Here is a 14,279-nt window from a genome sequence, read left to right on the forward strand (position 1 = left end):
ATTACTGGATCAGTTCAAAGGTTCATTGAGCCCAGCTTCCTTTTTCTAACAGAGGCCAATCTAGTTCCAAATACTTGGCAGAATCCCAAAAAGTAGCAAGATTCCATGCTACTTACTTCAGGGATAATTGGTAGCTTTCCCTTGGTCTACTTTAAAAACATCTTATGACTTTACCTCCAGAAGTTGTCAAACATTTTTTAAACAGAGCTACATTAACTGCTTTTACTACATTCTATAGCAGGAGTGCCCACACTTTTTGAGCTTGCGAGCTACTTTTAAAATGACCAAGTCAAAATGATCTACCAACAATAAAATTTAAAAAAAACACAGCACACTGTACGCAAAGAAAATGTTAATTATCATTTATATTCTGCGGGTTTTCAAAGAGGTCAAGGCAGATGACTTTGTACATTGTCACCTCAGGACCAACTATACAAAAATAGACAAATATACCCTCGATGCCCATAGGCTCTCTGCGCTAAAAACCGCTATTGCGGTTTAGTAAAAGGGGGCCATAGTGCAAAATATAGACAGCAGATATAAATTCTCAAAATGGACACATTTTGATCACTAAATTGAAAATAAAATCATTTTCCTACCTTTGTTGTTTGGTGATTTCATGAGTCTCTGGTTGCACTTTATTCTTCTGACTGTGCATCCAATATTTCTTCCCTTCTTTCAGCCTGCTGTATGCTTCCAGACCTCATGCCCTCTGCCAACTTTTTCTTCCTTTCTCCTTTCTCCTTGCCCCTCTCCCCTTTCTTTCTTTCTGTCTTCCTGCCCCTCTTTCTTTCTGTCTGTCTTTCTCTCTCCATTGCCCCTTTCTTTCTGTCTTCCTGTCCCCCCTTTCTTTCTTTCTGTCTTCCTGTCCCCCCTTTCTTTCTGTCTTTCTTTCTCCATGCCCCCTTTCATTCTTTCTTTCTGTCTGTCTTTCTCTCTCCATGCCCCCTTTCTTTCTGTCTTCTGTCCCCCCTTTTTTTCCCCTTCTTTCTGTCTGTCTCCCTGCTCCCCCTTCTTTCTGTCTCCCTGCCTGCTCCCAAGCCACTGCCACTGCCACTGCCATCAGGGAACAGGCCTCCAAACCACCACCGCCCCAAGCTCTCCCTGCTTCCCCACACAAAAGCATCAGGCTGACCAGATTTCCTCTCCCCGACGTCATTTCTGAAGTTGTAGAGGAAGTTCCAGGCCAGCCAGGCATTGATTGGCTGGCCCAGAACTTCCTCTCCAACGTCTGAATTGACGTCGGGTGGGGAAAGTTGGTCAGCTCAGCGCTTCTGAGTCGGGAAGCAAGTAACAAATTTCAAACCGTAACAATACACCATGTGAAAAAATGCTTTCTATTTGTTTTAGATGTACTTCTGGGTAACTTCATAGCACTTCCCTTTGACTTTGTACTTAATGAAAGAACAAACAATTGATTTGCAGTTACCCATTGCACTCCATTTAGGATTTTAAAAACCTCTGTTATATCTCTCCTTTGCCATCACTTTTCCAAACTGAAAAGTCCTAACCCTTTACTCATATGAGAGGAGATCCAGCCCCTTTATCATTTTGGGTTCTCTTTGTACCTTTTCTAATTCCATAATGATATAGTATGCTGCATTAAGCTAAAAAAAATTGTTACCCATAACAAAAAATATAACACAAGAGGTGGAAGTTGTGCCTAGAAGGAGGGAAAGACCTCAGAGCTTCCAGACTGGTAACTCCATTACTGCCCCCTGAACCCAGTAGAAGATTTAAAATAAATATTAGCAGGCTGGATAAAAATAAAAGATTTTTTTAAATTAGATTGTTTTTTATTTAAATTTGATTTTTTTTTTTAATTTTTTTAATAAAATGTTTTTTTGAGGGAAAATCTTAACTAGTTTTCTATTTAAGATACATTATACAGTAGTCCAAAAGTTATTCATCATGAACTAAGGATTAGTTTTAATTATGTAACATGAGGCTATATATTCATGCAATGTTTACATTTTTTGGTAAATGAATTTCATTAATCCATTCATAATGTCACTGGCATGATTTAAATCAAGTCTTTCTGGGACAGGGTGCAGAGCCTGGCAGGAAGGGAGGGGGGATAGGGTGAAAAGCCTGGCACGGGAGGTGTTGAGGGAGAGGAGGGGCAGGGCACAGATCCGGGCAGGGTACATGAATATTACATGCACTTCCCACCCTCTGTTTATATTCAAGTCAACCTTTTTTATTCCTTTTTTTTGGGGGAAAAGGGTACCTCATCTTATACTCGGATCAACTTATATTCAAATATATATGGTAAATTTTGTTATTCTTATTACATGTGTATGTGGGTGCACATTTGCATAAATAATTATTTCAGCTATGTGCTTCAATGGTGCATATTTTGCAGGTGAGCATTCAAATGGGTTTGGGAGGAGTGTTGGCAGGGTGCTTATTTACACCTTGAATAGTGGCAGTGCCCAACAATTAGCCATGCATTGGAACTTATTGCCTGGCGCCATAAAACACTTCTAGATGCAAATGAAAGTGGGAATTGCTTCTATCCCCTCTTGGATTTGTACATTTAGGGGCTAGTTTGGGGGAAGAGGGATCCAGCTTGGCATGAGGAAATCGGGTTAAGTAGATGACTACTGTAATTTACACACACTCTTTGATGAGCTAGACTAGGAATGGGCAACATTTATACACAGAAGTTGCATGAATATCAATATTATACCTAGAGGATTGCAACATTACATACTGTCTGAAATGGAAATGCACAGTGCTCTTTAGGCTGCCTGGGATTAAATAAATAAAAGTTTAGCTAAAAATGATAGAGGGAGAATTGCCACCAAATAACAGACAAGACCGACAAAAACCAATCAACTCAACATGTGGTAGGATAGCAAACAGGAGGAGGCTATTCTGAAACTGTTTGTGAAATATAGTATTTAAAATTGCCAAAACTCTGATTAATAATGATTTCTGGGTATTCTTACCATAGTCTCATGGACTGCATAAAATTCAATAGCTGGCCACAAGTTTCCCACCCTGATCTAGAAGTTATCATTTACACAAACTCTATGACTATGTAAATTCACATGCCCAAAATATAGGTGCCTAATTGACCTGTTACACTAGTATTCTATAATGAAAATTAGGCATGGATTTTTCTTATCAGAATAGGCTCTAAATAGATGCATTCTTGGTTCCTGAAAATAGGCATCCTTTATAGAATTACTTTTCCTAATATAAAGATGTGCATTTATAGTTGGGAGAGTGAATGCTGATAAAATCTGATTATGTCTTCCTTGATAGGATAACTTCTTGAGAGGCGACTGTTCTCGCAAAGTCCAGCACCAGCAGCAGAGGAAACCCAGGAAGAAAACCAAGCCACCTGCACTTACCAAAAAACACAAGAAAAAGCGGAGGCGTGGTCCCCGCCGGCCACAGAAGCCTATTCCGCCAGCATTACCCCAGGGAAACCTCAGCATGCCCCCCAGCATCTCACTGCCAGTGGAGATTTCTCACCTAAGGTCAATGCTCTATGATGGCTTTGCATGTGTGTTTGATTTTGTAGCGATTGCAGTTAGGAGTGTGACTTTTGAGAATCAGCAATTATTGCTGCTTTTCTATCTTGGATCTCCTGTTAATATTGTAATAATATATTTATGCAAAAATCATGAAATATTAGTTTTCCATCCTTATATAATGCCTAAAAAGTTATACCTGGTGCATTTCTTTATAGATGTCTCATGTGGTTGCAATCGGTAGGGGGGAGGGGGAGAATAATTTGTTACAGTCTTTATTCCTAAAAATGGTCCTCTTGATTTAAATTGTCAGGTAGTACCAATTTTTTAAAACTCATTTTGTTTTCTAACTGGTCGTGAAGGCAATGTACATCCAGACTGAACCCACAGAAGGACTGACTGTACAGAATTTTGGGTCTATTTTCATTGCCTTTTAATGAGTAGTGCTTAAAAGTTAAAAAAAAAAACCTCCTATGTAGTAAAGTGTGTGTGACTTTGTAAAGTACAGCTTTGCGCAGAAAATAGTGCAAAAAGTGTAAACCTGCCAACATTTCAAAATTTTCTTGCTATTTTCCATACAAAGCCTGCGTCTGCATAGTCACTTTACAAGAGTGTAGGCTTCATGGTAGTAAACTTTCATGCATGAAGGTTTGTGAACCTTGCCCATTATGAACTGCTGCGGTGCAAAAGCATGCAAAGCAACTCATTAAAAGAAAAGTTTTATGAAAGTGAGCCAGTTTTTACAAAAACATAACCATGAGTTGTAGTTACTTTTTATTTGCAGCCTGGAGCCCCACGTAAAGCAGCACCAGGTAGTTAAAGGACCTACTGCCTCCATGTGAAGAGCTCCTCACCCAGAGGCTCAAATTCATTATGGACTAATTGACTCTGAAATTCTTTTCAGCCCTGGTTTAGGACTCTGTGTCAAAAACAATGCAGCCCCCCCAACCACTAACTCATAGCCCCTTGTGCCAAGTTCTACCCTCTAAAAAATCAGGTGCCAACCCCTGACTTGCTTCCAAATGTCTAAGTCCATGATGAAGCAAGAGCAAATTCTACTAGCTCTTGCCATGAGATTACCACCTTGAATAGTGGCAGTGCCCAACAATTAGCTATGCATATGAACTTACTGCCTGGCGCCATAAAACACTTAAAGATGGTGGCCCAGGAGCAAATAAGAGTGGGGATTGCTTCTATCTCCTCTTGGATTTGTACATTTAGGGACTAGTTTGGGGGAAGAGGGCTCCAGCTTGGCATGAGGCAATCGGGTTAAGTTGGAAGGGGGAGCATTGTTTTTAATATTAAGCCCTGGATTGGGGGTTTGAGGGCTGCTAATATGTCTGGATAGTCAAGGCTATCCTTCCATCCGCTGAGGGCCCTTTAAGCATAGGTTGCTGCTGTTGCTAGTAGGGAGATGTTTCATTTGAAACTTTTTCAACATTTAGAACATAGGAATTGTCATACTGGGACAGACTGAAGGTCCACCAAGTCCAGTATCCTGTTTCCAATAGTGATCAACCCAGGTCACAAGTATCACAAGATTCCAAAGAGTAATTATAGAGGCAGATGAGCAAGGATCTCATTTGCATCTGCGGCTGAATTTCATAAAAGAGCATCAACTAATCTGTGATTTTGTGGGATCTGTGATTTTGAGGATCTAAAATTTGAAGCACTCTTTAATGACACACTAGCTTCCTGCTGGGGATCTTAGGATAGTTAATTGCAATTTTCTAACTTTGATGCTAAGAAGAGCAGCTTTCCCTAGCTTATCTATCTTGGCATGTTATATTCAAATATGAATATATTGATTTTTCACCTTGAGCTACTAATGGAAAAATGAGTGAGCTAAATCCAAATATCACACCCTCTTCTCATGGGTTTCTGTATCACAGTAGTTTCATAGTTTATTAAAATCTGATTAAACGCTAATCATAAAATTTGAAGAGTTGTACATTAAAATAATACATGAATAAAAAAGGGGGAATTGACACCAAGTAACAGACAAGACCAACAAAAAAAACATTCAACTCAACATGTGGTAGGATAGCAAACAGGAGGAGAGAAGGGAGAATTACAATTTATGAAGAAAAAGAGAACAGAAAAAGGTGAAAACAAGGGATGGGGGTAAGATAAAGAATATAAAAATAACAGAATGATTATTTTACTTGAAGGCATCTTTAAAAAGGGAGCATGTTAAACTACCCTTAAATTTATCTATATTTTTTTCCTCTCTGATATGTGATAGGAAGGAGTTCCAGATTATAGGTGCTGTGATGAAGAAGATGGAGGCGCGACGGGTACTGATAATATTTAGTGAGGGCACATAGAGTGTGTGTTGAGAGGCCGATCTTAAAGCTCTAGGAGGATCATATGGAATCAGGAGTCTGTTTATGAACACAGGCTCATTGGTCTTTAGTGATTTGAAAGTTAGAAGAGCAATTTTATACGTAGAAAACTTGTGATCAAATCAATAATCCATTTTAGAAAACTAAAGGCTTTAGAGTGGTGAAGCTCAAGTTGAGGGGAGAGGTTCCCAAGAGTGGAAACTCACTCTTGTCAGAAGATGAAGCTGTATTGATTTCTGACTGTCCTTTCACTGTAGGAGCCCATCCACCCCGGAGCTGAGTGCAGATGAACTGCCCGATGACATCGCCAATGAGATCACAGACATTCCACATGATTTGGAGCTAAACCAAGAGGATTTCTCAGATGTCCTGCCACGTCTGCCTGATGACTTGCAGGACTTTGATTTCTTTGAAGGTATGGCTTTTGGGTTTTCCCTTGCTCATCTGCATCTGAACTGGGAAGACAATTGGGTTTAATCTCCCTCACTTCTTTCTCTTACCTTTTACTTCAGACATGCTCTCTTGTTGAGAAAATGGCTTTTACCATGGCACAGAGAAGCTGTTGCTATCACTTTGTGAAATGGGTTGTGGTTGGTAGGGAATCCTGTTACCCAACTATGAATTTTGTAATTGCTAGAGTTTGTATTTATTTATTTATTTTTAGGTATTTATATACTGCCTGCAAAAGTTATCTAAGCGGTTTACAATCAGGCTCAAGCATTTTCCCAATCTGTCTAACTTACCTGGGGCAATGGAGGATTGAGTGACTTGCCGAGGGTCACAAGGAGCAGTGTGGGATTTGAATACACAACCTTAGGGTGCTGAGGCTGTTCTCTAACCACTACACCACTCCTGTCTGCCAAGAGATTTCTTTTCCATAGCTAATCAAAACCTCTCCTGATACAAAAGTTATTCAGTCTCCGAGCAGCTCTCTCCTTTGCTTTTACTGAGGGGAAATTCTGTAACAGGTGCCCCTTGTAGGTGCCTCAATGCTGTGCGGGGTGCCTACTCTGTGATAGCATTTGGGCATTATTTAATACAGTTGTAAACTTGCATTCTTGTACAATCCCACTGTATTCCTGGACTAGTGGGTTATTTTCCTGTGGTCGCCAGACAGCCTGTAGGGAGTTTCATTATACAGAGTCTTGAGCCCCTACCCTCTTAGCTCAGGACTGCCCTCTAGGAATCTAGTTATTTTTCCTACAATCCAGACTGTAGGAGCTTGTCTTTTCTGCTCGTGTTTATTTTTCTTTAACGTCAGTGTTTTTGTTTGCAAATTCCGCCCTTATTCTGCATAGGTTCCCTGCAAGGACATCTCTGGCTATGTGAGATTGCAGACTTTACATAAAGTCTGTTTCCAGGGGGTTGGCTGCCTGTCAATGCACCCTCTAGAGTAGACAGCCTGTACTTTGGTTCGGGGCTCAGGGACCGTTCACTTGGAAACTTGCTTACCCCAGGTTCGTCTGCTAGTGCAGTGAACATAAGAACATAAGCACATAAGCAATGCCTCTGCTGGGTCAGACCTGAGGTCCATTGTGCCCAGCAGTCTGCTCATGCAGCGGCCCAACAGGTCCAGGACCTGTGCAGTAATCCTCTATCTATACCCCTCTATCCCCTTTTCCAGCAGGAAATTGTCCATTCCTTTCTTGAACCCCAGTACCGTACTGTGCCCTATTACGCTCTCTGGAAGCGCATTCCAGGTGTCCACCACACGTTGGGTAAAGAAGAACTTCCTAGCATTCGTTTTGAATCTGTCCCCTTTCAACTTTTCTGAATGCCCTCTTGTTCTTTTATTATTCGAAAGTTTGAAGAATCTGTCCCTCTCTACTCTCTCTATGCCCTTCATGATCTTGTAAGTCTCTATCATATCCCCTCTAAGTCTCCTCTTCTCCAGGGAAAAGAGACCCAGTTTCTCCAATCTCTCAGTTTTCCATCCCCTTTATCAGACACGTCGCTCTCCTCTGAACCCTCTCAAGTAACGCCATGTCCTTCTTAAGTACAGCGACCAATATTGGACACAGTACTCCAGATGCGGACGCACCATCGCCCGATACAATGGCAGGATAACTTCTTTCGTTCTGGTTGTAATACCCTTCTTGATTATGTCTAGCATTCTGTTTGCCTTCTTAGCGGCCGCTGCGCACTGTGCCGTCGGCTTCATTGTCATGTCCACCATTACACCCAAGTCCCTTTCTTGGGTACTCTCATTTAATAACATCCTTCCCATCGTATAGTTGTTTCCCATCGGGTATCTGTTTCCCACATGTAATACTTTACATTTCTCAACGTTGAACTTCATCTACCATCTCGTCGCCCATTCCCCTAGTTTGTTCAAGTTTTTGCAATTCTTCGCAGTCCTATTTAGTCCGAGCTCCACTAAATAGTTTGGTGTCGTCTGCAAATTTTATTATTTCGCAATTCATCCCTGTTTCTAGATCATTTATGAATATATTAAATAGCTGCGGCCCGAGCACTGAGCCCTGCGGGACCCCATTCGTGACCCTCCTCCAGTCCGAATAGTGGCCCTTTACTCCTACCCTCTGTTTCCTACCTGCCAACTAGTTTCTGATCCATCTATGTATCTCTCCTTCCACCCCATGGTTCTTCAGTTTCCGGAGTAGGCGTTCATGGGGTACCTTGTCAAAGGCTTTTTGGAAATCTAGATATATGATGTCTATGGGGTCTCCTTTGTCCATCCGTTTGTTAATTCCTTCGAAGAAGTGCAATAAGTTCATTAGGCACGATCTCCCCTTGCAGAAACCATGTTGGCTGGTTATCAGAAGTTCGTTTCTTTCAAAATGTTCATCAATGTTTTCTTTTATAAGTGCTTCCGCCATTTTCTCCAGAACCGAGGTCAGACTCACCGGTCTGTAGTTTCCCGGGTCACCTCTTGATCCCTTTTTAAAGATGGGCATAAAGTTGGCTATCTTCCAGTCCTCCGGGATCATGCCTGTTTTCAGGGATAGATTGCAAATTTGCTGCAGTAGTTCCGCTATCTCCTCCTTTAATTCCTTCAGAACCCTTGGATGGATTCTCAACCTTTGCAAGACAAGTACCCCCTAAGCCTAACAAATACCAACCAAGTACCCCTGGCCAAACTCCGCCTCTGACTCCACCCCCATAATATTAATACTAATTGTAATGCAATTTCTTCCATCCATTTTTCATATACACACACAATATAATCTTATTAATACATAATGGTAACCACAAAATAAAAAAAAACAAAGCATACTGTACGCCGAGAAAATGTTAATTATCGTTTATATTCGGGGTATTTTCAAAGATGTCAAGGCAGATGACTTTAAAATATGCAATGTCACCTCAGTAATAACTATAGAAAAATAGACAAATATAGTGCAAAATATAGACAACAGATAAAAATTCTATAAGCTTCATTTTTGCAAGAAAACCACTGAGATGGACTCTGTGGATTCATGCCTTATTTGCAATGGATGGCTATCCAGAGGGTGGCCGTGTTCCATGTGTGCTGTGGCGCGAGAAGGGGTGAAATTTCAGCAGCACAAGTATCCTTGACCTCTGAAAGGGGTTCTGATTCTGGCCGCGGGAACCTGAAAACGTTGACCGTGGGCCCCAAGGATGGAGCATTGTTGTTCCTGCTAAGCACATCCTCGTTTCATTGGTCATAGAAACATAGAACATGACGGCGGAAAAGGGCCACGGCCCATCTAGTCTGCCCACACTAATGGCCCACCCCCTAACTACCTCTATGAAGAGATCCCACATGCCAATTCCATCTTTTCTTAAAATCTGGCACGCTGCTTGCCTCAATTACCTGTTGTGGAAGATTATTCCAGCGATCAACTACCCTTTCGGTGAAGAAATATTTTCTGGTGTCGCCATGAAATTTCCCACCCCTGATTTTCAACGGATGCCCTCATGTTGCCGTGGGTCCTTTAAGGAAAAAGAGATCCTCTTCCACCTTGATACGGCCTGTGACATATTTGAACGTCTCGATCATGTCTCCCCTCTCTCTGCATTCCTCGAGTGAGTACAGCTGCAACTTACCCAGTCGTTCCTCATACGCGAGATCCTTGAGTCCTGAGACCATCCTGGTGGCCATTCGCTGAACCGACTCAACTCTCCGCACATCTTTTTGATAATGGGGCCTCCAGAATTGTACACAGTCAAACCTCATAAGTCCCCCAAGCATGCTGAGAAGGGTCTGCAGGAGACGGCTCCTGCCACAGATGGTGGGTTTCCCCCAAAATTTATTAACATGATGTATCAGGCTTATTTGGTGAAGAAACTGATGTCAGCTGCCCCTCTGCTGTCGTCCTAGCTAGCTGGGGGGGCCCCTCCTTTCCAGGATGCGGGGATTATACCTAGCTCTCCTGTGGTGGCTAAATCTAGTGCAACGGCAGTTGCCCTAGATATCCTGACCATGCCCTTACATTTGCGGGCTGGTACTACCACTGCGGGGGATGTTGTAGCCCTCGTGGATCTTAAAGATCAGGATCTGGGTAAGGATCCCTTGATATGGAGATTTTTTAAACCTACTCATCTGGTTGATTTGATTTGAGTCCCTCTAGGAGTTGAAGCTGGAGGTTGCTCCATCCATCACCGCTGAATGCTCTCTTATGAGTAATGAGACCACAAACGTCCTCTTTTGCTGATCATCCGGACATAGTCAAGATGCTCATGGACATTTGGGAGGTGCCTGAGGGCTCCCTTGAAAAGTGCCAGAGCTGTGCCTCGGTTCTATCTAATGGTGAATGCCTTTGACCAGCGTTTTGCTTCTTTGAAAATTGGTTCCTTGGTGGCACAGGTTACTAAACGCACATCTCTCCTCAGTGATGGGTGGATGGTGCTGAAGGATGTACAGGATCACAGAATAGATTTTATCCTCAAGCACTTCTTTGATTTGGTCAGGACCAAGGCCTGTCATTCTAAGCTCCGTCATGATCCTCGATGTCGCTTTCCTGATCTCAGGGGTGGACTACATGGCGGATGCCCTGTACAACATATTCAAAGTCTTTGGCAAACCGTCGGTTTATTCAGTCTTGGCATGGAGGATGTTGTGGGTCTATCAGTGGTCTGGTGATTAATCCTCGAAGGCCACCTTAAGCCGGTTACCTTTTTTTAAGGGGCACTTATGTTTGGCAAAGGTCTGTAGGGCAATGGAGTCACAGATGGCCTGTTTTTTTGGGGAAAATCCCCCCACCCCCCCCGGAGCCTTCAGACAGTGACTCGGCATCTTCAGCCAAATGCTGATGCCTCTAAGTCCATGAGGAGACAAAGGGAGTCCTTGCAGGTATTCCTAGGGCATATTGTTCATGGATTTACCCCTGATTTTGTCAGGCTTATGTTTGAAGCCTATATGGGCTATCGGGGCCTTCTGTGCTGTCTGGGGGTCACTCAAGTTGTGACACATGAGGGGGTTTCCCCTCACAGAGCATGGTTCCCCCTTGACAGTTCATCTTCAAGACCTGGACTTCTAGTCAGAGAAGGTCTGGGATGACTGGGGGTCAGAATCCATGTCTTCACTTCCTCAAAATGATTCTTCAGTTTTGAAGGAACCAGGGTCTCAGGCAAGGGCCACCAATCAGGAATTTGTGATGGCCCTGGACCAGAGAGAGGACCAGACAATGTGCCGCCTTTTTAAGCTGGCAGCTTTGCTGGAGGTCATCACAGAATCCTTGCAGGTGTTGGAGCTAAAACCTCCGCAGGTCTCCTGCTCAGTGCTCTGTCATGAGCAGTTCTAAGCCTCAGACTACCTTTTTTCCTTTGCATCCATACATTAAAATGATGTAATGGAGCATTGGGAGACTCTATAAGGCTCCTTGTGGGTTGCCAGGACTATGGCAAAGTTGTATCCAATGGCTCCTGATTTCCAAGAGCTGTTTGTCCCACCTAAATTGGATTTATTAGTAGCACATTACCAATTTTAGAGGATGCCCAAGACCGGAGGGTGGATTTAGTCCTCAAAAGACAATTTAAGGCCTTGGCTCTTGGGCTGAAGGCAGCAGCTTGCTTTGTCGCACATGCTTGCCATACTATCCTGCATCAGACTTCAACAGCGGAGGAGGATGCGTACCCCAGTTACTAATTTCTGGGGTGGATTATGTAGCAGATGCTCTCTAGGACATGCTCAGGGTCATGAGCAAAGTCTCTGCTAATTCTGTTTCTGCCTGTAGAGTGCTCTGGATCAGGCAATGGGCAAGATTATCCTATGGCAAGGGGCTGGATTATCTTATGGCCAGTGTGGCAGATCGTCACCCTAAGTCTTTTGCCAGATAGTAGATCACATGCCCCTAGGGGGGACGGTTCATGGTGCTTTTCATGGTTCTTGACTGTTTCATCAGTACTCAGTGGTGTCCTCTGTTCTTGACAAGACCACCCTGGAAGGCATGGTGGCCAGGGTCTTCTCGGACAATGCCACAGCTGTGTCATGTCAACAGACAGGCGGGGAGGGGGGGCACCAAGAGTGCCCTATTGAGAATGGAGGTCCAGTTATTTTGATGGGCAAAAGTCCACCTGCAAGCATTATCAGCTGCACATAAGAACATAAGAATTGCTGCTGCTGGGTCAGACCAGTGGTCCATCGTGCCCAGCAGTCCACTCACGTGACAGCCCTTAGGTCAAAGACCAGTGCCCTAACTGAGACTAGCCTTACCAGCGTACGTTCTGGTTCAGCTGGAACTTGTCTAACTTTGTCTTGAATCCCTGGAGGGTGTTTTCCCCTGGGTGAAGAAGAACTTCCTTACGTTTGTACGGAATCTATCCCCTTTTAACTTTAGAGAGTGCCCTCTCGTTCTCTCTATCTTGGAGAGGGTGAACAACCTGTCTTTATCTACTAAGTCTGTTCCCTTCATTATCATGAATGTTTTGATTATGTCCCCTCTGTCTCCTCTTTTCAAGGGAGAAGAGGCCCAGTTTCTCTAATCTCTCACTGTATGGCAATTCCTTCAGCCCCTTAACCATTTTAGTCGCTCTTCTCTGGATCCTTTCGAGTAGTATTGTGTTCTTCTTCATGTACGGCGACCAGTGCAGGACGCAGTATTCCAGGTGAGAGCGTACCATGGCCCGGTACAGTGGCGTGATAACCTCCTCCGATCTGTTCGTGATCCCCTTCTTAATCATTCCTAGCATTCTGTTTGCCCTTTTCGCCGTTGCCGCACATTGCGCAGACGGCTTCATTGTACTCCCAAGTCTCTTTCCTGGGGGGTCTCTCCAAGTACTGCACTGGACATCCTGTATTCGTGTATAAGATTTTTGTTACCGACATGCATGTAATGGGAGTGAACAATGTGCAGGCTGTGACTATCTCAGCCAGCAGACCCTAGATCCAGGGAAGTGGACTCTTTCCCAGAAGGCCTTCGACAACATTGTGTATTCGTGTATAAGATTTTTGTTATCGATATGCATGTAGTAGGAGTGAACAATATGCAGGCTGTGACTATCTCAGCCAGCAGACCCTAGAAGTGGACTCTTTCCCAGAAGGCCTTCGACAACATTGTGTATTGCTGGGGAAGTCCGACGTTCAATCCATTGGCATCGGCAGCCAACAAAAAAGTAATTTGCTTCTTCACCTGAAGATTCAAGCCTCAGAGTGCCAACATGGATGCTCTAGTACAATCTTGGCCAGAGAAGGGACTGTTCTATGTGTTTCCCCCTTGGCCAATGATAAGCTGCATCATTCGAAGTATAGCGACCCACCTGGTAATCCTGGTTGCTCCAGATTGGCTACATCGATCATGATATACAGATCTAGTCTGTCTACAGAGGGACCAACATCTCAAACTGCTGCTTTATTCAAATGCTTTGGGCTTATGGCATGGCTGTTGAGAACACGGCCTTAGCGTGTAAGGGCAACTCGGACATGGTCATGATTACCCTCCTAAGATCTAAGAAACCGGTGACCCATGCTAAGGCTTGGAAGACTTTTCAGCACTGGTGTGCTAAGCAGAATATGAATCCTTTTCCGGCTCCACTGTCAGTGGTCCTATCGTTTCTTCAGAACAGCCTAAAGAAGGGCCAGGCAGTTTGTTTCCTCAAAGCATAGGTGGAAGGCCTCTCTTGCTTTAGGGCTCAAGTAGAAAAAATTTTTTTTTTGGCTTTGCATCTTGATGTAGCATGATTTTTGCATCCTCCTGTGCGACGGCCGTTCCCAACTTGGAACCTCAATATGGTTTTGAATATGGTTTTGCATTCTCTAAGCAAGTTCCCATAAGAGCCCTTGCAAGAGGTGTCACTGATGGATCTTACTATTAAGACGGTTTTTTGGTAGCTGTCACCTCAGCGTGAAGGATCTTGGAGCTTTAGGCGCTTTTGGGCAGAGAGCCTTTCCTCAGGTTTACGGAGGCAAGAGTCTTGTTATGCATAGTAACGTCCTTTCTGCCAAAAGTGGTCTCGGTCTTCCATGTAATTCAGGAAGTCCGGCTACCTGCGTTCCATGTCCTGGGTTCGAAGAAAAAGCACAAAGTCT

General features: G+C 43.5%; 1 protein-coding gene across 8 annotated transcripts in view; it reads left to right on the forward strand.

Annotated features, from left to right (window-relative positions):
• The window catches only part of INO80D (INO80 complex subunit D), a 121,072-nt gene that overhangs the window by 97,710 nt on the left and 9,083 nt on the right, over nucleotides 1-14,279 (forward strand). For all 8 annotated transcript variants that reach the window (XM_033945601.1, XM_033945606.1, XM_033945602.1 and 5 more), the window contains 2 exons: nucleotides 3,274-3,491; nucleotides 6,088-6,245. In XM_033945601.1, coding sequence (XP_033801492.1) covers nucleotides 3,274-3,491; nucleotides 6,088-6,245 — 376 coding nt within the window. The remainder of the gene's footprint in view (nucleotides 1-3,273; nucleotides 3,492-6,087; nucleotides 6,246-14,279) is intronic.

The sequence above is a fragment of the Geotrypetes seraphini genome, chromosome 5 (assembly GCF_902459505.1).
Source record: "Geotrypetes seraphini chromosome 5, aGeoSer1.1, whole genome shotgun sequence".
NCBI classification, from domain to species: Eukaryota; Metazoa; Chordata; class Amphibia; order Gymnophiona; family Dermophiidae; genus Geotrypetes; species Geotrypetes seraphini.